This window comes from Pectinophora gossypiella, chromosome 25, assembly GCF_024362695.1.
Source record: "Pectinophora gossypiella chromosome 25, ilPecGoss1.1, whole genome shotgun sequence".
Classification (NCBI taxonomy): domain Eukaryota; kingdom Metazoa; phylum Arthropoda; class Insecta; order Lepidoptera; family Gelechiidae; genus Pectinophora; species Pectinophora gossypiella.
The window spans coordinates 4,001,991-4,028,514 of record NC_065428.1 but is presented as its reverse complement, the minus strand read 5'-3'; the positions used below and the strand labels follow the sequence as shown (position 1 = coordinate 4,028,514).

General features: G+C 39.4%; 2 protein-coding genes across 2 annotated transcripts in view; both read left to right on the top strand.

Moving 5' to 3' along the window:
- Positions 1-26,480, top strand: part of LOC126377997 (uncharacterized protein K02A2.6-like) — a 72,067-nt gene extending 45,587 nt beyond the window's left edge. Inside the window, exon 2 of the mRNA XM_050026016.1 lies at positions 24,953-26,480. Coding sequence (XP_049881973.1) covers positions 24,953-26,480 — 1,528 coding nt within the window. The remainder of the gene's footprint in view (positions 1-24,952) is intronic.
- Positions 1-26,524, top strand: part of LOC126378048 (titin-like) — a 795,425-nt gene that overhangs the window by 173,300 nt on the left and 595,601 nt on the right. The gene's annotated exons all lie outside the window — the stretch shown is intronic.

The following is a 26,524-nucleotide window of genomic DNA, read 5'->3' as shown; positions in this document are numbered from 1 at the left end:
CTGAGTACAGAACCAATATTTTTCCAATCAGTCAAAACGGTATAAAATTAAATGTAGGTAGGGAAAGCTGACTCCTCAAATATTTCTCTTCCAACATTCACTGAAAACTAAAACAAACTACATATCCCAAGCGAAACTCTTGTTTGAAATGAAATATATCCACTGCCTGCGAGGTTTCAATATTGCAAACGCTTAAGGTCCTTATACACTGAAGCAGTACCGGTATCGACTCGGAAGCGGGAGTTCATATACAAACGTACATACATTAACTCACGCCTATTTCCCACCGGGATAAGCAGATACTATGCAGGGTGTCAGAAACATCGTACCGAATACTGAGGAGGATGATTCAGACCATGATTCTGAGTAAATATCAAGTGGAATTTCCCATCGCAAAACTCATGATTATTTTGTGTTTTTTTAAATAATTTTCAATTTTTTTTTATTTTTTTTTACGTGACTTGTTGTAGATTTGCCGCAGATGGCATTAACTACTTGGCCGGACAAAATAATTTTCAATTACTACTCAGAATAATAAGCTGAATCATCAGTATTTGTCACGATGTCACTTTACATAGAGTGTTAATGACATCGTAACAAATACTGTGGGGGATGATTCAGACCGTGATTCTGAGTAAATATCAAGTGGAATTTCCCATCGCAAAATTCATGAAAATGTTCCATACTTCTGCGACGGAAAATTCCACTGGATATCAACTCAGAATCATGGTCTGAACCATCCCTCAAAGTGTATGCATGTCTGTTATCCGTCCCTTTCCTTTTCGGCGGATAAGAAAATGACAGGTATAACTTAAAATATAATTGGGTCGTTCTTCTTTTTTATCGACAATAAAAAGACATTTTCTCGATTTATCGGATTTAACATCTTTAAAATTATAACGGCAATAAATATTTTAAAACATCATATAAAGATGTGTCTGTAGAGGACTATTTAGTGGTTCTCTTTATCTTGGTAACATACTTTTCTTTGCAGGCGCATTCCAAAAAATATTGTGACAGAGTGGCCCTTTTCATCGGAGACAGCATTTCAATTTACCACTCTGTCACAGAATTTTGTGAAAAACGATCAAGCTATGTTAATAACTAATTGAGGAACCGATTAGTATTTTGCTTGTATTTTGAGTATAATAAGATAACTATATTTTTGGACAATCAAAACATGAAATAAAATTCTAAAACATAACTTATCAGAAGCAGAACGAAGGACAGATCATGGTCGATAAAAAAGAAGAACGACCCAATTACATAATGTGTACAGGAGTCAGTATAACTATCCCTGTATGTATTCTGTGCTGGTACGTAAAATATTGCCTGTAAAACTATGTGGTTACTTACTAAACTACAGTGTAAATCAACATTCATTTATTATGGAAAGTGAAATGAAACTCTTGAAGTTCCGTTACCGAGGAGCTTTGAATACTTTTGATCTTCTCCGAGCAAATTCAGTTTCTTCCCTTATTTATAAAGGTTTATTTAAGACCATATTCTACCATGTTGCGCCATCAGTGGGAAATTGGTGAGGTGCCCTTTAAATCAACCCCCTAGCATTATCCCGTTTTTCCCAGGGTCCGCTTGCCTAACCTGAAGATTTGACAGGTACGGTTTTACAGAAGCGACTGCCTGTCTGATCTTCCAACCCGCGAAGGGAAAACCAGCCCAATACAGGTTAGGTCACATACCTCCGAAAATGTATTTCTCGGGAATGTGGGTTTCCTCACGGTGTTTTCCTTCACCTCTGTGCCCGTGATAATCACAACATAACAAAAAAATAAAAAGAAATAAAGCTGCAGTTATTTCAAGTTCCGTTCCAGCGCAGGTGTTTGCCGCTAATTAGATTACTTGGAAATTGGAATTCCCAATCGCTGATTGATTTTTTATGAGATTTTCCGTCGCTTCATTTACTCTGTAGACAACAAACCTTTTAAAATTGAATTTAGGCGCTCAAACTGATTTTAAATTGAGAACATTTGAGAATGTTTATTTTAAGGTGGATCTGTGCTTAATTTACCAATAATAATTAATATAACCACACACACGTTCAGCCTTCCCCAATGGGGACATTGGCCAAATCACTTTGTAAGACTATCCTTTATTTGGTTCTTCTATCGTGTGGATTGTGAGGTGAATTACCAACCTCATCAACCCTGGTGTCAGGGTTATTATTGAGCCGCCAAAGGCTCCTGACATAGCTCATGTAACGACTACTTACTTACATCAGTAAGTAGTAACCGGGGCCAACGGCTTAACGTGTCTTCCGAAGCACGGATTATCTTACTTTTTGGACAATCAGGTGATCGGCCTGTAATGTCCTAACCAAACTAGGGATGACAAAGTGATTCTTGTGATATGTTCCCCCCGGATTCGAACCCGGGACCTCCGGATCGTGAGTCCAAGGCTTAACCACTGGGCTACGGAGGCCAGCCTTTATTTGATAAGGACTTAGAAGGCTTGAACACCTGATTGTTCGAAAAAGGAAAATGATTCCGTATTTCTGAGGGCACGTTAAGCCGTTAGTCCCGGCAATAAAACATTAAGCCATAACACATCTCCACCAAATAGCTACCAAAACACTAGCACTGATACTTCACACTTCCTTTTACACATATGGTGGAAAGTTGCTCCGCAAAAATTCTAATATTCGGTGATGCCCGCATAAAGCCTTCATGCCACAGAGGGTGAATTAAAAACTAAAAGTTCCGGCACTAACTAACTTACTAACTGATGGAACTTTACCACTGCTGTGTTAGTTAGACACAGGCATATTCAAGGCCGTAAGTCTTAGCGGGGTGGGCAGCACTGTTAAACGACAACGGATATGATGGATACGATAAGTATTTGTTTACAAAATGTTTTACATTTATTTGTGGAAACTTGTGTAATTGGCCTTTACTTGTTATTGTGAAGTATATTGTAAAAATAATCCCCTAAGATTGTGGTTGTCGTCACGTCGCGGGCTTGGTGTTGGCGCTTTCGCCGCCCGCGAATACGGGCGGGGCACGGGGTCGGGCTACGGCGGGCGAGATTCGCCCCTCCGTAAGCCCTGTCCCCTAAGAACATATGCTCCCGACTATGTCCCTATTGGGGTAGTCAGAGGTACATCCATCGAAAGATGAACTATGTACCCACACCTCACCGAGCTCACCTACATAAACTGCCTATATACGTCCCACTGCTGGGCACAGGCCTCCCCTCAATCAACCGGAGGGGGTATGGAGCATACTCCACCACGCTGCTCCACTGCGGGTTGGTGGAGGTGTTTTTACGGCTAATAGCCGGGACCAACGGCTTAACGTGCCCTCCGAAGCACGGAATCATCTTACTTTTTCGGACAATCAGGTGATTCAAGCCTGAAAAGTCCTTACCAAACAAAGGACAGTCTCACAAAGTGATTTCGACAATGTCCCCATCCGGAATCGAACCCGGACCTCCAGATCGTGAGCCTAACGCTCTAACCACTAGACCACGGAGCTCACCTAAGAAAATAAAATCAAAATAAAAACTCTCCTAGATTACCCCATCGCAACCGCCAATAAATATAAATGCTATGTACACGTACATATATATAATCACGCCTGTGATAAGGATTATGGGGTGGGCAGAGACGATAACCTATCAGAAACAAAGAATAAAGAATACAACTTGTAGAACGAACACTCTCCGTCCGACATCATTTTTTTTATTCTAATGCGTAAGTGTAAAAGGTTAGTGATTATTTAGAAGATATGAATGCATGGGTTTAACTACTTGCACCAGTACCAGAGTGTGATCTGTTTGTGAGTGAGTGGACGTATGTGTGTCGCGAGTGTCTGAGGTTCTGCGAGATGATGAATGATCTGTGAAAATTAAATATGTTTTTATATTGTTTACACCTAAGTTTCATATGTTTAATTATATTATTGTTTATATTTAAAGTTTCACGGCGCATTGGCGCTTCTGCACTGTTAAGTCGTGAAATGAAAATAAATAAATAAACTGTCTGATAACTGATATAAGGCAGCTAAATTACTTAATTCATCATCATCAATTTAAGAGCCACGCTCTTGTCGGTGCAGCATTTTCCATGCTACTTTTTTAGGGAAAAATAGGGCAGTGGTTTCAATCTTCCCTTCCGCCCCGCATGCCTCTGAATAGAACTGACAGTTACTGCTGCCCTCTGTCAGGGTCCAAGTTACAGTCCCTGTAAATTACTGAATTGTATAATCATATTTTATGTTTTTTTTTTTAAATAACGTCTAGGGCCCTGTGCCGAGGTTTTTCTTGCAGCTTCTTTTCCCCGGCTATACAGGTTGTGAAAAGCTGCAGTAGGTTTAGGCGGATGAGACGTTCGTTGTGTAAAAATTGACGATTTAAAGTGTAACTATGTTACCTACTGAATAAAGATATTTTTGAATTTGAATTTGAGTGCGAGCGAGATAGATAGTGGGCGCGCTCTCCCGCTTACTACTTAATTGGTGTACCATTTATGTTTAAAATATGACTCAAGAGGGGGTGAGGTAAATATAGCTCGACGCCCGATACGATATTGGTGCGGAGCGGAGTGTTACCGCACTATCTAATCTAGCCTACAAGATCCCACTACTGGGCAAAGGCCTCCCCTTCCTCTTTCCATTTTTGTTTTTTTTCCTGTTCGTACTCCGGCCAGTCCCTCCGGCAAGCCTCCAAGACATCACGCTATCTCTATCGAGACCGCTCTATACGTAGTATAATTCTTTATTTGGAAGCAACAGATACACACATATATTTACTTTGGTATCAATATACAGGGGTGTTAGTGACATCGTAACGAATAATGAGCGGGATGATTCAGACCATGATTCTGAGTTGATATCAAGTGGAATTTCCTATCGGAAAATTCATGATATTTTGTGTTTTTTTTAATTATTTTCTGTGTCATACTTTTGCGATGGAAAATTCCACTTGATGTCATCTCAGAATCATAGCCTGTATCATCCCTTAAAGTTTTCGTTACGATGTTACTAACACCCTGGATATTAGGTACAAAAAATATAAGGTACAATATGACGTTATTATAGGTAAGTAAATGCACTGTGACGTCATTGCAGTCACAGAGTTCTCAACTTGGACAAAGGATTCACACACAAACTGGTTGCAATTTGTTCGCCTCTGGGGGAGTTAAAATGTTGTTGTGTGTTATTCACGAATATATCCTTATAAGGTGGAGTCAGAAGTACTTACATCCATCACAGATGAAGTAAGTACCTACCCCTTACCGAGCTTTCTGTTAAACCAACTTCATTGGTGTTGAGCCGTATCGCCGTCTATAATGGTCGAGCCAACTACGTTAGGGAAAATTGCATTTAAAAAAAAATAATAACTCATTGGTGCCCGTATCGGGGCAATTGAGCTTAGAAATACCAAAAAAAAATCATCATAAAAAAATAAAAATAAATAAATAATAAATTATAAAATAAAATACTACTGCGGTAATAGTACTGCGAGGCGGAAGGCAAGAGGGAAACCACTGCCCTATTTTTCCCTAAAAAAGTAGCATGGAGAATCCTACACCGACAGCGAGGTTCTTAAATTAGTGATGTGATAAAAAAATAAGGTCACTTCATACAAAATACTTCGTTTTATACAGACACTACACATCGACGTTATCGTCTATGTCTGTGACGTCTGACGCCCATACGATTGAAGACTAAAGTAAGACCGAGAAGGGGTGAGGTAAACCTAGCTTAGCCGCTGGTGGGGAGCGGAGAGTTGCCGGTCTATACGTAGTATTATTCCTTATTACATGCCTTTATCAAGCGCTATCTTAGTCCCGCCAACACTTCAACAATTGTATTCATTGTCAAAGCATCAATTTAGGTCCGAAACAGTCAGAGCGTCACGTTTCTGCCACTTGGTATTACTTGGCTATCATGTACCGAGTCTAAAACACTTGCGAACTTCGCAAACTTTACCGAATACCACATAATTGTATAAGTACATCGTACACTTAAAGAGTTGATTCTGATTCTTTTAACAGGGTAACTGATTTTTTAACAAGGTCCGCTTACCTAACCTGAAGATTTGACAGGACCGGTTTGTACAGAAGCGACTGCCTGTCTGACCTTCCAACCCGCAAAGGGAAATCCAGCCCAATACAGGTTAGGTCACATATCTCCGAATGCATTTCTCGGGAATGTGGGTTTCCTCACGATGTTTTGGTTCACCGCTGAGCACGTGATAATCATTTATGATCCAAACATGAATTCGAAAACAAATTCGACAATCATTGGTTTAGGCCTGTGCTGGATTCGAACCTCTGGGCTACCACGGCTCGTATAAATACACTATAAATACAATGAGAAAAATAAATGGAATCAAACGACACATAAGTATACTCAAATCTTTTCAATGTTTTGAATATTATTTTCGAACCCATCCTATTAACGCTCAGTGCCCGTTAATCGATAGTTCAATACTTGGCAACTGCGAATCCAGTCCATACTCCATACAGAGCAGTGGCTATTTAGATAAACCTGCGATAAAATCCTACCAAATTGATGTGTCTATTAGGATTTACCCGCCGCTTCCCGATACGGGCCCACGCGATTTATTAGAGTTTTCGCTACTGGTGTTATCTTGGTTAATACAAAATGGCTGCTTATAGTTCTACGTTAGACTTACTACTTGTAAGGGCTTGTGTTTGTGATAAAGGAAATTGGGTTATATTTGGTCAAGCGAATATTCGCCCGAACACTCGCAAGCTTACCTAATTAAAATCCTTGAAAAAATATAAGTTCAAAAACTATAACTCGAAAAATAATATACAGGGTGTTAGTGACATCGTGACGAATACTCAGGGGGATGATTTAGACCATGATTCTGAGTTAATATCAATTTTGCGACGAAAAATTCCACTTGATGTCATCTCAGAATCATGGCCTCAATCACCCCTCAAAGTTTTCGTTACGATGTCACTAACACCCAGTATAGTTGAGAGCGTATGCCAATCTAGTTGGCTTTTCATGGTACAATTTCTTCTCCTCAGTCATAATACCTTGCGATATGACGAAGATTCTGTCAGCTCAGCTGAATAGGCTAGTTTCCAACTAGTCAAATCAGTTACTTTTTACTAAACGTCAAAACACGAAATTACTGTAAACTTTGTATGAAAAAGCACACTGTGACGTCATAGAAAAAAACGTAATAAAATGTCGGACTTAATTTTACATTTTTCTTGATTAAAATTCATAAATAAGTTAAATAAAAAAAAGAAAGTGTTTTTCGTTAGTTCAAAATCTAGTATTTATTTAGTAATCAGAATTTCATAATTTATTTTGAGCCTAGTACACGAGCCTATTTAGCGTCACGTAGCCTATAACCACCGGACAGTCAAAACGCTTCTAATGACACCTCATTTGTTAAATTCTGACAGGTGGCTCAGAAGTTAGGTTGGAACAGATATGCATACACATATACTTAGATACATAGCGGTCAAACACATAACCCTCCTTTTTGTTTTCTGTCGGGTAAAAAATAAATACAAGAGCGGAGTTTGTACTCCTGATACTTGAAATTTCTTTCTAAAATTCATATCTCAGCAGAATCAGAAATCAGAATCATTTATTCAACGTAATTATCATGGATAAACTTGTTGAAGGTCAATGTAACATTTTTGAATTTACGTCATTTCGCAAGGTGTTATGGCTGAGGAGAAGAAATGACAAGAAACTGCAACAGCAACACATCTTTTAAAAACCAGTGAGGATATACATTACAAGTTATTTAATAACTAGAGGAACACATTCAATACCAGACATTTTTATCATTTAGGTAGTCATTAATCTTATAATAAGCTTTTTTACATAAAGTAAGCTTCACATGAGCTTTAAATTTATTTTCTGACAAATTTAAAATATTATCTGGTATTTTATTGTAAAAACGTATACATAACCCCAAAAAAGATGAATTTAATTTAATTTAATTTTAAAGATATCACTAAAAACTGAAAAAGAATCGTTTAGATCGTTAAAGAATTGAGCAGGTAGTCAGATTAACTTCATTAAAGACTATATCGCAAAAGGATTCCAGAGAAAGCCAGAGAATTCCAGAGATTCCAGAGTTTGGAGTCTTTTTTCTAGGATTGGCTTGCACAGCCATGAAAGAAAGTGCATTTCTTCGAGGCAATGACGTCATAAATCGTCTGAAACAGACGTATAAGGCCAATGATGACATCGCAAAACAACTAGTTATCTGTTTACCAACGTCTTATCTTAACCTCGTTTCAAATTTACTTGGTACCCAAGTGAAATTCCGTGGTCGCTGTCTACCCCAATAGGCGTGATCTTAATCTCAAAGTCAAAAGTATCTCTATTTTAGTTACGCATTGAATCATCAATTTACACACCCAAAAATATAATATAGTTTTGTCGAATGTGTCATCTGCTTAAAATAAAGTGGGCACTCGTAAAAGTAGATTGAAATTTTTTTCTACTATTTAAGTCCCGGTATTCTCGGTACAGTCGAGAAGAATAAAGATCCCAAACAATTCTTCCAATTGTTCACATGTTTATGAGTCGCCATAAAGAGGCTTTTGTTCTATTCTGCTCTGCCCGCCCGGTTTACCTTTGTTTCTTTTGGGGAGGCTTAATTTACTACTGTTTGTGCGTAGGTTATAAGTACTTTTCTTTCACCTATTTTTTATTTTTACCTAATTTCGCGGTGCATAAAAGGATGCATTGACCGCTATCTATGTAAGTATGTAAGTACATAATGTATTGTTAAATAGAAAAGAATGGATATGTTATGTTCATTATTAAAATAACGTCTAGGGCTCTATGCCAAGGTTTTTCTTGCAGCTTTTTTTCCCCGGCTATACAGGTTGTGAGAAGCTGCAGTAGTTTTAGGTGGATAAGATCCCTCAAAGTTTTCGCTACGATGTCTCTAACAAACCGTATATTGATTGCTTTGGCTATCTTGGCCTTGAATATGCAAACTACAAGATAGAATATGTAGTGAAGTTGATCAATACTAGTTCGAAGGTCGATCGGAGTTAATGACCTTTAAAATATGGTAAAGGGTAAAGGCAAGATGCGAGCATCGTTACGAATAACTAATGGTAGCGATTTTGTGGTTATCAGTCTGGATAAAGTGAAAGTTGTTAATCAAACCGATTAATTTAAACATTGCTTCTCTACTGAAGCCGTGGTACCCCAGTCTTTGAGGTCGCAGGTTCGAATCTAACACACTAAACCAATGATTGTCGAATTTGTTTTCGAATTCATGTTTGGATCGTAAATGATTATCACGTGCTCAGCGGTGAAGGAAAACATCGTGGGGAAATCCACATTCCAGAGAAATGCATTTTCGGAGGTATGTGACATAATCTGTATTGGGCTGGTTTTCCTTTCGCGGGTTGAATGGTCAGACGGGCACTGGCTTCTGTATAAAACTGGACCTGTCAAATCTTCAGAACCGGGAAAACAAACATCCCGGTAATAAAAACAACGGGATATTGCTAGGGAGATGATGATGTTTCTCTACTGGATTGAAGAGGAACCTGGCATCACGCCTGTATCCCCGAAGGGGTAGGCAGAGGTGCATCGCATATATTAGCTTTTGGCCTGCTAGGATTAAATCCCCTGTAATAGGAGGCAAGCCCATTTCTATTAACCGGGTACCGTGATATCAATTATCTACGATCCAAACGATAAATGTTTCTCCAACTCGTGATAATCTGGGAGTCTTCAAGGCTAGAGTGAATCCCCGATGTTTGAGCCACTTGCTCAAACACCTTTTCATCATATATTTCTCAGTAAATAAGCCTAGATATCCAAGGGAAACACACCAAAAAACTTTATTAATTTTAAAAACTTATAATTAAAAACTTTTTACTTTCGCTTGTGTGTGAACCCCGAACGGTGATATTGAGCATTTGCTAGGTAAGCGTGATCCATCCTAGAGCATATCATCACTTACCATCAGATGAGACTGTGGTCAAACTCGAGCCTAATTTATTTAAAAAAAAATGTTGATTTCAGTGGTCTAAAATCATGAATAGCGTATTGTTTATTATTGTAAAATTATATGGAATCCCATAGTCCCTGCTTACCCCGATAGGAAATAGACATTTATGTATGTATATCTAAACCCGGTCCCTACTATAGGTGTAGCCTAGCCACAGACCCTAAATGCTTCGCTGTAGGTTACCGTTATCTTCAGACTTTGTCTATCCACCCCGATAAGGATTACGGCGCATCAGCCCGTCGGATTCAATCAAAAAGCCCCAAAGCCATTAGAATCACTAACTAATCGCCTAAGCGTATTTAAACTTAGTGACAACATAACACATTGACTCAGTAAGGTAAATGCCACCATAATACTGTTTACCCGAGCTTAAGTAATCCTCAAAGTATAAACAAGCACTATAAATAGAACAGGAAACGTGGTCAGTTTTGGAAACGCTAGGGTTGGGGTCATGTCGATGAAATAACTGCCCTGATAAAGGCCGTAAGTGACATGTGGTCCTGTACCGGGTGAGAGCCTTCAGCGCTCCCCATTTGTCCGGCCAAGTAGTAAATGCCACCTGCGGCAAATCTATAATAAGTCACGTCAAAAAAAAAGACATTTGGTCATGTTTGAACATATATTTTTTTTTCAATTTATTTATTCAAAAAAATATACGCCGCGGTTTTACAAAATGTATGTTTCGCCAAACTGCATTAAATTCTAAATATATAAAAGGAGAAACTGACTGACATATCAACGCACAGCCTACACGGCTGAACGTAGGCACTTGAAATTTGGAAGGGACGTAGCGTAGGTACCGTAGAGGTGCACTAAGAAAGGAATTCCTGGAATTCCCATAGGAACGGGAATTAGCGGGAAAATCCTTTTGTATGAAAAATCTAAACCGCTTAAGTTAGACGCTTGAAATTTGGCATGCAGGTACCATAGTAAACTTAAAGCTTAGTTGCAACAGGATATTGCAAAATTCCCACGGGAACGGGAGTTAGCAGGAAAAAAACATTTGTATGAAAAAATCTAAACTGCATAAGTTAGATGCTTGAAATTTGACATGCACTCCTCCACACACAAAGATCTCTCTTTTATAAAACGCCACGCGGACGAAGTCGTGGGCAAAAGCTAGTGTAATATACTTAAAGTATGATAAGTAGTCTACGTAGGTACGTGTTTAGTAATATTAGTAATAAGTAAACATTAGTTTACTTGTATTTCATAGATATCAACTCATTTATTGCGTGATAACACCGGCGCACTGAGTTTCTCTCAGGCTGTCCAAGTTTAGCTGGAAGAAATCCCAATTAGAGATACGCTCGCCTATGCTTTATCTAACGATTAATGATATGTAAATTTCCTTTGTATTTTAAAGCAATAAAGAGTATACAAACAAACAAACTGCAAAACAGTTTGTTGGCGAGCTTAAACACCTAATCCCAATACAAATTAAGCAGCTTATCCATACTTTTAATAAATCAAATATACTTTATTGCACAGAACTAAATCCAGTCCAGTCCAGTCTAATTCAGTCTATTAAAAAGTAAATTTTGTGAGAATTAGGTAATGATACCATCAGATCCAGTAAAACAAGCTGCGGCGACCCATCCGATTGATGTTTTTATCTTTATTTAGTTTCAGCGATACGGTAAGCATTTAGGCCGTCAGACTTAGTTATTTTGAAAGAATAGAGGTACTACGATAAAAGGCGGCAATTCGCTACTAGGCTGCGTCAAATGACAGTGCGCGCGGAAAAACAAACGTATGACAATGTTCTGAGCGTTCACGGAGAAGCGTTTTTGCAAGCGTTTATTTGAATTGTAGCGGTGCCGCGTGACGCATCACTTCTCTATGAACGGAGGAAACACTTAACGCCCCGCGCACCGCGGCTTAACAAAATTAAATAGGTATTTCGATAATTTTACTTTAAAATTATATTATTTAAATTAATGTAAAATTAATGTATTACTTATTTCCTTTTAAATTTAATTTAATTCCTCACCACACTTTAATTTTATTTTATTTTATAATTTCTTTTTAATATTTGATCATTTTGTTTACACAGGTAATTAAATAAATAAAAAAATATAATAATTAAATACCATTATTTTTTTATTTTCCTGGCCCCCGATTTGCCCGAAGGCATTGACGAGGCCTAAGGTGGAGCGAACTCGACCAGAAGGTGTCTGTTCACTCTGGCCTGGAAACCACCCGGGTTATATGCCCAGGTTATTATTTTTTCTAATTACTATAACTTAAAAATTACTGAGGTAAGAGTATATGCTGTTGAACATGACAGATAGGTATACGTAGCCTTTCGTGACCAAAATATAAGGCTTATTTAGACTTACTTTAAAAGAGAGGCATAAAAATACACAGACGGACAGACAAATGGACCAACAACAAAGTGATCTGTGTTTTCTTCTTAGCTTCGGTACCCTAAAAAGCTACTCTGAAAACATTGATTCACCAATCGCAATGCGCAAAATCACGTTAGACTAACAGATCCATTTCTCATATCGATCCCCTTTGTCACCTGACCGCAAAACCAATTGAAATTCGCGCTACATTTCACTTTTATCGATAGATATGGATGCACAAATCATCGATAGGATGGAAACCATTTGTTCCATTCGTAGCTAGTGGGTAGAAAGAAAACAATAATGCTGCTTATCATCTGTTTTTCTGCTGAAGTGGGGGCTAAAAAAAAAGTCATAACGCTTTCAGGGACCTTATCCAAGTTGTAAACGATTACGAAAAACGACAGTGACAATAACACAACATAACATAAGCCCTGTAAGTAGATAAGTAAATTCTTCTATCGTGTGGGTTGTGAGGTGGATTACCAACCTCATCAACCATGGTGTCAGAGTTACTATTGAGCCGCCATAGGCCCCTGACATGACTCATGTAACGACTATTTTACTTACATCAGTAAGTAGTAACCGGGACCAACGGCTTAACGTGCCTCCCGAAGCACAAATCATCTTACTTTCGGAAAATCAGGTGATCAGCCTGTAATGTCCTAACCAAATTAGGGATCACAAAGTAATTTTCGAACCCGGGACCTCCGGATCGTGAGCCTAACGCTCATCTACTGGACCACGGATAATTAAATTAAATTATGAAATTTCATTTAATTATAATAAAATCTATTATACTATATAATTAATGTAATTATAACTTAATTATACTAATATTAATTAATTAATTACTTAATATTAATTTATCATAAGTGCAGTTTTCACTAACACAATTGGCTCGACCATTATAAACTTCATTATTCGTAAAATGAGATTGACTTTTGATCATTTTACACTGGCTGCCATTACTAATTAAGTATACATTTTAATAAATTTTTAAACATTTTATAATTTATTACGCTCACCACCTATCACGTTGGTCTAACGGAAAGCACGGTGAGGTGTGGTTACTTAGTTCATCTTGCGATATAGGGTCCACATAATACCAGCGACGTGGTTCACGCCGCGACTTGTGCTGAGTGAGGCCCTTTTATCTCAGGACGTCCACCACCACCTTATGATCATTCTAATGAACATCCTCTATGCTTTTTGAACCTAATTCATCATCATCAATTTAAGAGCCACGCTCTTGTCGGTGTAGCATTTTCCATTCCAGCCTATCAAAGGCCAATTCTTTGACTTCCCTATAAAACATGACGTTAACCTTTTCTTTAATCTGTTCCATGTAAGCTCTTCTTGGTCTTCCCCTTCCTCTCTTTCCTTCTAGCTTTCCTTCTATGATCTTTTTAATAAATTCGTTAGGTGTCCAATCATCTTGCCTCTTCTGTCCTCAATAATTCTCACTATGTATCTCTTTTCCCTTACTTTTACTAGCACTTCCTCATTTGTAACCCTTTGTACCTAATTGTTTTGTGTTTTTTTTAAGTGATGTTATTGTCTTGTGTTTGTATGTGGCGTCCTTTTATAATAAACGATTTCTATTATATTCTATTCTATTCGATGGATGTACCTTTGAATAATCCGATTAGGATATAGTCGAGAGTATAATGTTACGTTATGTATTATTGCATTAAATGCGTTTGACAGCCCTATCCTCATGGCTTGCTTACCAAACGGAACACAAGTTCACGCTTGGCAGGATTATATCAATGGATAGGTTGTAATAGAGTAGTAAGTAATGTTGACCGTACTCATTCTTGAGGTTCCAGGTTCGTTCCTGAAATTTTCACAAACATACATACCTATAGGTAGACACCACCGAAATCCACTTACAACTTTTGTGTTTGAATGAACGTTACCGGGTGAGAGCCTTCAGCGCTCCCCATTTGTCCGGCCAAGTAGTTAATGCCATCTGCGGCAAATCTACAATAAGTCACGTCAAAAAAAAAGCATGAACGTTTAACAGTTTTCGGATGTTTTCAAAATTACAAATGCCTATTTTATACCTCATAAAATACATTTTTTGTCGGAAAAGCTTTATGTGTATAATGGAAAAAACATATTTTCCTTAAATTATTTTAAATTTCGCGCAAAAACGATTGGTACATGACATTTTATACCCAATGACGTCACATTTCAACAAACAAAGAAACTGTCAAACAGTATAACTTGACACCTGACTGATAGTTTTTGTTTATTTTGAGAAATGTGACGTTAACACGAAGCTCAATCATGGCCGCCCGTGTTTCAGGTCTAAAAAAATGGCATTATTATTTTGTAAAAATAAAAGTTTTAACAATTATCTTCATAACAAAACTATTGGATTATTTTTCTTAAATGTTAAACTACCGTATCTGACTTATTTCATATTTTATTGTTACAACTGTTAAATAAAAGAGAAAAATGAAAAAAAATATGAAAAAATGAAATGAAATGATGAATGATGTTGAGAGGAATGGCGATTACTCCACCGACAAGAGCCCAGCTTTTAAATAAAGAGAGAACTGTTAAGTAGCCAATAATCAATACGATTATGTACTTACTTGAGTACTTATGTAATCACGACAGTGTGACGGGCTTGTAATACTGAAAATGTTTACAAGAAAATTTCTTGTAATACAGGGCTTGTAAGGTTTGATAAACAGGGCATTCAGGGCAATTCCGAACAGAAGTGGATTGAGGACACAGTTACAGAACAATACTCTTCGGTACAATGATGTTGAATGGATGACATGCTCTATTAATGTGCTTTACGCAATCCGGTCACTCCAACGAGCAATAGGGTCCCTGGTTAAAAATAGAAATTACGATACATACTGGTGCTAATTCCTGTAGCCACATAATTTTATTCTAAGTTATACCTGTCATTTTCTTAACCCCCGAAACGGAAAAGGACGGATGATTGACAGCTGTTAATTTTAAAACGTACGAGTGAATGAATGAATAGCCCGTGCGAAAGAAATAGGTAACTCGCTGGTATGCGACCCGTTTGCCGTGTGCTGTCAAATCAATTCTGTCGGGTTATTAGGCAATGTAAAATTTTTGGAGGGTTAGTTTAGTTTCTGACTAAAATTGACGTGTGTTCCATAAATTTTGTGGCTGTCGATTACCCGTCCCTTTTCGGCAGATAAGAAAATGACGAAGTGCGACTTAAAATAAAATAAGGTATGTACAGGAATTAGCACCATTAACTTCTTTATCAGGTATTTGTGGATATTTTCTTACAAGGAACTCGGTAAGGGTGGTATTAATAAACTAATCTCAGCTGAGACTGCCCTCAAGACCATGCTCAAGTCCTTGTTTTTATATAAGAACTGCCACATTGACATGATCTTGAGGGCAATCTCAAAGCTGAGATTAGTAATTTATCACAAGTGCGATTCACTAACACAGTTAGCTCGACCATTATAGCCGGCGATACGGCTCACCACCTATCACGTTGGTCTGACAGAAACCTCGGTGAGGTGTGGGTACCTAGTTCATCTTGCGATGGATGTATCTCTGGCTACACCAATAGGGCTACAGTCGTGAGCTTATGTTATGTGATTCTTTTGTTCTCTTTTGCTTCAGCTCTATCTAGGTTTCTAGATCAATGCCATCTACCAGCATTATATTAGGTAACAACTTTCTCTTTATAGTATAATCATAATTATGTCCCATCAAATAGTAGTTTTCGTGCGTACGAGACATAAAATGTTTGCTACAATTGGTCACCGAATTTAGAACTTAAGGTAATAAAGTTTGGCCCAAATGTTAGACATTAGATATAAGGGTTAGTAAAATAACGAGGAGCTCGGTGGCGCAGCGGTAAACGCGCTCGGTCTGCGATTGTTGAAGTTAAGCAACTTTCGCAAAAGCCGGTCATAGGATGGGTGACCACAAAAAAATAAGATTTCATCTCGAGCTCCTCCGTACTTCGGAAGGCACGTTAAGCCGTTGGTCCCGGCTGCATTAGCAGTCGTTAATAGCCACCAATCCGCACTGGGCCCGCGTGGTGGTTTAAGGCCCGATCTCCCTATCCATCCATAGGGAAGGCCCGTGCCCCAGCAGTGGGGACGTTAATGGACTGGTGATGCGCGTGTACGACAACGTCAATGTGTGATATCTGTGTAAAACTTTATTTGTTTGTATGAAGTGTCCGGGGTGCGACTAAAGTCCTTAAGTGGAAGACTAAAATGTAAGACTAAAACTTAAAATACCAAAATGCTCAGCTGAGGACGACTTGAGTAGAGGAAATTTCGAGTTAACATCTTAAAATACGGATTTAAGGAGCTGAAGCGTCAAGTATCAATTCAGTTTAGCCACATCGTTTGCCGACCAAAAGACGCCACATAACCTATTGTTGGTTCGGATGATCCGGATTACAATTGTTTACCCGGGTGCGAGAGTCAATACCAGGGTCGAAATCAAGGGCCAGGAAAATGATTAAGTGAAATAAAACTCTATTAATACACACGTAAGGATAAGTTTAATTTTAATAAAGTAAGTACATTGAAAAAAGACTGGCTAAATATGTATAATTTATAAGCATTAAGAATAACGTTATACGTATTTCACGATAAACCAAACTGTAGTAAAATTATTGGGCTCGTAAAGTATTTACATAGCATATAAATAAGAAATATATATTACGTATACGTAACTTAAATAATTCGCCGACACGGGGTCTTCCAGGCAAGTTATCTGATCGACGTCCTAGCCAAGAATGGCGAAGCTCAGCCGTTATTTTGCCGCGTCGTTGTAGACCTCTAGTGGTGGTTTTGCGAACTATTTGTTCGACCAATCAGCAACAACAGGATAGACTAGTGCCGTACTTCAGTGTTGCTAATTTAAAATGACGACAACATAAGCGGCCACCTCCCAAACAAGAGGACTAAATGGGCCACACTGAGACGTTACATATAATAGGGTAGTTTCCAACTAGTCAAATCATTTACTTTTTAATAAAGCTAACAGCTAACATTTCAAGGTTAGCCCAGCTGACGTCATGCCGCCTTACGTTGCCATTTTGTTAAAAAAAAATTACAAACGACCAATGTTTTTATATTTACTTTGGAAGGAAATTTTGAAGTTTTAGTAAAACATTTGCTTACAGTTTTAATGATTTTTATGTATGTGACAAATAATAGCAATTAAGTAAATATATTAGTCAATAATTCATTATATTTCAATAATGAAATTTACGTCCATGGAATGTTGGAGATATCAAGTTAATGGTAACACTTACGTCATCAATGGGCTAGCAATGGCGGCTTGGCATACCTGGTTTTCTTATACCATGATAGATACATACTACATGTATTTTTAATATGATTTAAGTGCAATAAAGAGTTTTTGTATCGTATACTTACTATGAAAACAAACAAACAAATTATAATCACTTTTTATTCTTTAAACAGTGTCACTTGTTAGGTACCATCCAACAAACGTGTGTGTGTGTGCGTGTGTGTTGTGTCAGTTGTTATCGTGTTGTTCAGTAAAAAACCGGATCTGTCAAATCCTCAGGTTTTGGTAAGCGGACCCTGTGAAAAACCGGATAATGCTAAGGAGATGATGAATGTAAGGCGATTCTCACACTGCCCCGCATGATGCAGCGTAGCGCGTGGATGCGTGTTCTTCCGTTTCTTGTAGGTATCTCCGTTTGTATAGAAAACCTGGGTGCGTGTGTGTCGTGTCAGTTGTTGTCGTGTTGTTCAGTAAAAAACCGGACCTGTCAAATCTTCAGGTTTTGGTAAGCGGACCCTGTGAAAAACGGCACGGAGGAGCTGGAGATGAAAAGTTTTTTTTTGTGGTCACCCATCCTATGACCGGCCTTTGCGAAAGTTGCTTAACTTCAACAATCGCAGACCGAGCGCGTTTACCGCTGCGCCACCGAGCTCCTCACTTGTTACCAGTAGGTATGTGTCTTTGCCAAGGTCCCCTTTCTTGAGTACGTCCCTGTCCAACACTACTATGATAAAACGCGCGAGGGTGAAAAATGAGCCATCTTTGTTGGGCCGCAGTTAACTTTAGATACTGCCGGGAAACACTGACATCACTCACTTATGTTTTCGTGTGAAAAAAATAAGAACATTAATTCAAGACATGCTTTGCCGATTAATATTTTTATGCAGAGATGTAGACAGACAGGCAATTTTGCCTCTGCAAAAAACAGGACTAGACGTATATTCAGGTTAGGTAAGCGGACCCCATGAAAAACGGGATAATGCTATGGAAAAGTTCTTTGAAAGTATTTCAAAACAAATTGTATACGAACTACATAAAATCACAGATAGACAGAGCGACAAATAGACTGAAGAGAACTTGCAGCTTTTTGATACGAAGTCCTAAAATGGAAGCTGTAAACCATAGTGAGGATAAGTGAGCGGCCTATCATCCATATCCATATGCAAAGTCCTAGACGGGATCCAAACTCGTGACATTTGGTACGATGTGATTCACGAGTTCTCCGATCACGATTCTATATTTTTTTCTTTCTCTCTCTCTCTATTTAAGAGCTGCGCTCTTGTCGGTGGTGTAACCGCCGAATTTGTGCCGTATTTTTTTCTTTAAGTACTATTAATTCAAAATAAAAGTGGCCCTAAGTTATACCCGTCATTTTCTTCTCCGGCGAAAAGGAAGGAGACGGGTAATCGCCAGGCATAAAATTTATGTAACACACAGACAGAAAGGACAGAAAGGGTTACAAATGAGGAAGTGCTAGTAAGAGTAACAGAAAAGAGACAAATACTGAGAATTATTGAGGACAGAAGAGGCAAGATGATTGGACACCACACACAACGAATTTATTAAAAACATCATAGAAGGAAAGCTAGAAGGAAAGAGAGGAAGGGGAAGACCAAGAAGAGCTTACATGGAACAAATTAAAAAAAAGGGTATAGTCGTGTCTTATAGGGAAGTCAAGGAATTGGCCTTTGAGAATGGAAAATGCTACACCGACAAAAGCGTGGCTCTTATATTGATGTTGATGAACTTAAAATAAACTTGGATGATGTGTACCGAAATTAGAATCAGAAGGTACTTATGTTAAATTTAATTATACCTATTTTCTCTGCCACTATTGGGTTGTGAATCTGGCAACACTAGCTAGCAGAGTTTGCAGCTTATTAATATTATACTGGAAAGTCTTGCGGTTGGTTCATTTATTTGTTGTTGATTGCAACTAGTTGGAACTTGTTAGTTTGGACAACAAGTTGGCTGGAATCTTTGGTTGTTTCAAGAGAGGAACGGCCTTAAAGTTTCGAGACTTTTTATACCTTTGTTTCTATAAAAATTGTTAGTGACACCGTACCGAATACTGAGGGTGATGATTCGATGATTATACCAAGTTATATCAAGTGGAATTTTCCGTCACAAAATCAAAGAAAATGTAACTTTTAATATTAATATCAGCTACATACCTTTGCGACGGCCGCTTGATATTAACTCAGAATTATGAGCTGAATCATCCCCCTCAGTATTCAATATGGTGTCGGTGTATATTGCTTCCGCCGGAAAAACATAGAACTCGTTAATTTGCTTATTGTCATTTGCCATCGTCAGAAATGGTAAGATTACGAGTCCGTGTTGCGGCTGGATATAAAACACCTTTTTTGTTTCTGACGTGACTTATCTGTAGTTTTGCCGCAAATGACATTAACTACTTGCCCAGAATTGACTACTTGGTCGGAATTACCTGCTTGGCTGGAATTAACTAGTTGGCTGGAATTAACTACTTGGCCGGAATTAACTACTTGGCTGGAATTAACTAGTTGGCCGGAATTACCTGGCTAGCTGAAATTAACTACTTGGGCGGAATTAACTACCTACTTGGCCAAAATTAATGACTTTTGAATGAATTAACTACTTGGCCGAACAATTAACTAATTGGCCGGAATTAACTACTTGGCCGGACAATTAATTACTTGACCGGAATAAACTATCTGGCGGGATATAACACACCCGAAACATATCTCTACCAGGATAACGTCCAAAAGCCAACACACACAGCCCTAATCATATTGTTTGCGTAGCCATGTATCAAACTCGAGACCACAGATTTCGCTTCCGACTAAAACAATCGGTGGAAACAATAGCATTTTGATCGTTCACAGAATGTTACATACATCATTACTGTAGTAATTAATACACTACATAAACTCACGCCCGTAATCCCTAATGGCAGAGCCACAAAGTATCCACAAAATAACCAACCACTTATGATACTAAAACTTGAAATTGAATTTTTTTGACTTGGCTTATAGTATAGTAGACAACAGATCTGAGGGTGCCAATTGGACGCGAACTTCGGCTCAGGGCGTCGGCTGTATGAGGGAAATCGTCAACGCCGAGGGGGTCAGTATTGAGGTGCTGAAGCGTTTGTTGGCGCGAACTGTTTGGCCGTCTCTATGGCCAGAGTATTCAGGTTGTCAGGATCGTAATGTACCTCCTTCGACAATACGTCGAGTAAGTATTAGTAAAAACAAAACAATATATTTTTTTTTAATCATCATGGCCTGGAATTGCGTCAATATAAATGTTCATGCTCGTAAGTGTTGCCGCGTGTGAAAAATAACATCAAATCGTAAGAATTACACCATTTTATTCACATTTGGCAATCAAAACGTCAAATATACAATTTTTAATATCGAATTTGAGCTTTTGAATTTCTAAATTTTCGATTTAACACATGCGTTTACTACTATGCTAACTCCATTTCATAATTCTATAAGTAGATATTATAATTTATTTCATTGACAACAAGGTTCTATTTCGAGACAAATTACTCTAGCACGAGGGGGTGAATAACCTGGAAGACAAACGAATAACGATATTAAGCTGTGACGTTGAATAAGGGGATGATACACAGATGTAGAGTTGATAATGGAAGTGACAGTTCCGGTTAGAAAATGCCGTCCGAAACAAATCAACAATATATCACGTAACGTATAAATGTGCAGTTGTCACTAACTTGTTGAACGACCTCCGTGGTCCAGTGGTTGAGCGTTGTACTCACGATCCGGAGGTCCCGGGTTCGAATCCCGGTAGGGACATATCACAAAAATCACTTTGTGATCCCTAGTTGGTTAGGAATTTACAGGCTGATCACCTAATTGTCCAAAAAGTAAGATGATCCGTGCTTCGGAAGGCACATTAAGCCGTTGGTCCCGGTTACTACTTACTGATGTAAGTAAGTAGTCGTTACATGAGCCATGTCAGGGGCCTTTGGCGGCTCAATAGTAACCCTGACACCAGGGTTGATGAGGTTGGTAATTCACTCACAACCCACACGATAGAAGAAGAAGACTAACTTGTTGTTGTTGGCGATGCACGTTTCTGGAGCGCAGGGTGCGGGGCAGCGGCAACCCGATCTCGATGTACGTAGGTGCGCGACTCGACTACCCGTATATGCGTAGATGCTGACTTGCATGTCATAGCATCTAAATATTAGATAAGGCTACTAACATCTAGAATAAGTTTACTAACACATATGAGACATGTTTCGTGAAATAAATAAATTATTATTTTATTATTACAAACAAAATTGGTTCGATCATTATAGACGGCCATACGGTCCAACAGAAAGCTCGGTGAGGTGTGAGTACTTGGTTCATCTTGCAATAGATGTATTTGTAGCATATGACTGTGTATTGCGTATACCGTTGTCAAACACAATACGGTAGTACGCGAGTTTGTTTGTCGACCAATGACAGCGGTATGCGGCCAATAGCGGTGCAAATTTGGAAAAATATCGAAGTGCATTGATTAAATTCTCATTTATAGGATATTTTAGCTTGTTAGATCCTAGATTTATTTACCGTAATCAAGGTTATAAACCACTGTATCCGACTTTATTAGTGTGAATTCACATAGATAATGGAATCACGTGGTATTGTGCCCAGTTACTGGAAATAGACCCGAACCTCTATTACGTAGGATACAGACATAACTGGTGAGGCGAGGGTGTATAGATATACTATAATTCAAATTCAATACTATAATTCAATTTTTGAATAGGTAACATAGTTACACTTTGAATCGTCCATTTTTACATAACGAACGTCTCATCCGCCTTAAACTACTGCAGCTTCTCACAACGTATAGCCGGGGAAAAGAAGCTGAAAGAAAAACCTCGGCACAGGGCCCTAGACGTTCTTTAAAAAAAAAATAACTAAATAAATAAATATACACACGTAATACTATGTTATGTGTCAAGGTTATAGTTATTGGATTAAACAGGCGTTTTCTAGCCAAGGAGATGTCCTTAGGAAAGGTTTAGTACGATCTACTCTGAACCGGCGTGCGTGTATGAAACGATTGATGAATGTGGAGGAAGCAAGAGAAGTGTGTCAGAATCGAAGCAAACGGAATTATATAGTCTCTGCTTACCCCAATGGGAAATAGGCGTAAGTTTTTGTATGTATGTGTATGTGTGTGTTCTAACCAAGCGTGGGCCATCCACGATTGCTTTGTCTATTTCAATCAACATCATGGGCAATTATAAATCTACTGGAAAATTATTACTTAGGTACGCACAACTAGGCATATGCCTTCCTTCACTTGAGCGGAAGAGATTTTACGCATGATTCTTATGGCGGATACAAATATTGCGAGGCGTGAACCTCGCGCGCCATGCGCCGCACGCCTCGCCACGAGGGGCGTGTGGCGTACTGTACGTGGGGCACATGTGTCCCATTATCTGCATCTTCCTTTATAAAAGTTATTGTATGTAAAGAAATAATGTGAATAAATGCTTCTATTCATATACTTCTTATAACAAACAGACAAGCAATCTCTGTAAAAAAAAGTGCAGCGCATCTTGTCACAAACGACAGCGTGTTTAACGACACTGTACAGCCGATATTGCACTTTAATTGAACAGTCATGATATCTTCATTTAAGAGAACGAACTTATACACAACTTAATGTAACCGTATTTACAACACGGATTGGACGTTATTTGAATCATTTGAATTTGACGCTTTTTTAAAACTCCTTAGCCAATGTAAGTCTATTTGTTTATAGGATGTCAATGCTTGAGTTGTAATTTTGCACCTATGGGTCACTAGTCGGGTGCAATGCTGAGGAAAAAATAAAATCATTTACGACATCACATTAAAAACTTCAAAAATAACAGTATTTTTCCACTATTTAATGGATGTTATTTTACATTTAAATCTTCCTCTTGAATCACTCTATCTATTAAAACAAAATCCGTTGCGTAGTTTTAAAGATTTAAGCGTACATATGGATATAGGGACAGAAAAAGCGACTTTGTTTTATACTGTGTAGTGATAATTCCTTTGCCCAAAACCACATCCTGGTTGTGGTTGTCTGGAAGAAATTGCAGAGCAATGAGGTCGCCCAATTTGTACTGTATTCATGTGTCATGTCTCATTGTTAACACGTTCACTGTGTATGAACCACATACGAGGCAGTAAAATTGAAACTCATGCGTGCATGTCCCATACCTGGGGCACATTTTTTCTTGCCATAGTATGTCTATGTAGGTATATAAATTCTAACGTGTTTATTGAAAAATAACATTGCACATACCAATAATCCTCTGGCGCTTCCAGTAAGAATAACCTCGCCCAGCAGAAAAAAATATGAAATATCTTTGCTGATATCATCGATATCCGTTGCGTGTGAGGCGTGTAGGAGTATTTTACGCTTTTATCATGACGTGCTCTATCTTGTTTTCCATTCAAATATCCAGGCCCGGATTGAGAACTGGGGCGGGTGGAGAAGGGCGGGGGGTGAAGGAGGGGGGGGTCAACAAGGTCACATAGCAAATGCATTTTTTATAATTGGGTAGTAAGTACGTGTCCTAGGTTAGACATAAATTATGAAATTCTTTAGTAATAAATAAAAACATATCTAACACCGTCGAAAGACATTTTCTTTTTTATTTTACTTATTTACGTTTTATCATGTAAGCGTAATAATAAGTATGACGCGTTATCACGTTTTTCTATGACGTCACATGTGCGTTTTTTACTCATAGTGATTTCGTGTTTTGACGTTTAGTAAAAATTACCTGATTTGAGTAGTTGGAAATTAGCCTCATAATGGCTACTATTCCTGCCACCTCCTAATTTTATTTTAAATTATACCTGTCGTTATGAGAGACTAATATTAAAATGAATAGATAATCGGGGCGAATAAAATAGGCCTCTCGCTGATATGATGTCAACTGTGTCGTTTTGTGGGTTGGTGCTAATATGTGACCTCAAGTAAGTCATGTAATTCTGTCAAAATATATGTTAAGGGAAAGAACAAACTTATAAACTTTTTTTTTTGTCTAGTCTTAACCTTCATTCCTTGTTCCGCAAACTTAAACCCTGTGTTTTGTAATGTCATTCTAACAAATTGTGTTGTTATTTTCTAGGTTCAATCTTCAACATTGGACTATCCACCGATTATTTTAACCTAACCGATCTATAGTGTTCTACAAAAAGCCACAATATTAAATACATGCCGAATAGTCCGAAAATTCTTACAGACAGACCGACCTGCAACTTAACCCAATTTATTAAATGAGTTATCACTTGGTTTAGGCCCGTGTTCGGCTTCCGACGAGGTCAATCGACAGTGGACGCGATCCTTCGCGTCCGCTCTCTGTCGGATGAAGCCGTGAGCGAGGGCGGGGTGTCGTTGGCAATAAGTCTAGATATTGTCAACGCTTTCAACTCCCTGCCCTGGCAGGCAATTAGGGAGGCCCTGGTGTATCACCAAGTACCTCCCTATCTCCGAGGGATAGTTGGTGCCTATCTTCAAGACAGGCATATAACATACATGGGACGGGATGCCGAGGTCCATCGGAGACCTGTCTATTGCGGGGTTCCACAGGGGTCCGTTTTAGGTCCTCTGCTCTGGAATCTTGCCTATGACTCAGTCCTGCGAGCCGACCTCCCCGCTGGTGTTCATGTCGTCTGCTACGCGGACGACACGCTTATGCTGGCAAACGGGGACAACTTTGAGTCGACGACTCGACTTGCCGAGTTGGGGGTGGCATGTGTTACCCGGAAAATACACGGTCTTGGCCTCCAGTTAGCACCGCACAAGACCGAGGCGCTGTGGTTCCACAACCTCTCACGGGGTAAGGAGCCACCAGACTCGTCGATCCGCGTCGGCGATGTCCAAGTTCCGATCAGAAGGCAAATAAAATACCTTGGCCTTATCCTGGACGGCCGGTGGGATTTCCGGGAACACCACAACCGCCTTTACCCCAGGATCGAGAAAGTGATCGGAGCCCTTCATCGCATTCTTCCCAACCTCGGCGGGCCGAGAGAGGGAGTCCGGCGTCTCTACGCCGGGGTAGTGCGTTCGATGGCACTATACGGTGCGCCTGTCTGGGCCCCTAGCCTGACGAGCGACCGGCGGCGCAAACTTAACAGTTTGCAGCGGAGAGTGTCCATCCGAATAGTGAGGGGATACCGCACAATATCCCATGAGGCTGCCATGCTCTTGGCCCGATGCCCGCCTCTAGACATCTTAGTGGACATGGATGCGCGAACATACCATCTCGTTCGTAGCATTCGCCAGAGCGGGGAGCCTCAACGAGCTGTAGAGAGGCTCAGAGAGCGAGAACACCTTAGGGCGCTCGAGGAGTGGAAAGCGCGACTTGAGGAGCCACGTTCCTCACGACAAAGAGTCGTTGGGGCAATATTACCATCTTTTGCCCCATGGATGGAGAAAATCTGGAACGGCACGTTCCGATTAACACAGGTGCTCACCGGACACGGCTGTTTCGGTCAGTACCTGCATCGGATTGGACGCGAAGTAACAACGCAGTGTCATCACTGCAGTGACGATGTGGACGACGCCCAGCATACGCTGGAGGAGTGTCCCGCGTGGATCCCGGAGCGACAAACCCTGGTCTCAGAGGTCGGGGCTGACCTTTCTCCCCCTGCCATAGTTGCGGCTATGCTGTCGGGAGAAAGGCAATGGAAGGCGATGGTCGCTTTCTGCGAGTCTGTCATGACTCAGAAAGAGGCCGCGGAACGGGACCGGGAGAGGCTGGATCCCGCCCGGAGAAGGAGACGTCGGCGACGTGCGGTGGCGGCGGTAGCCGCGGCTGTCTAGCCGTGTTCGCCCTGTAATTATATACATAAAAATAATAGATATAT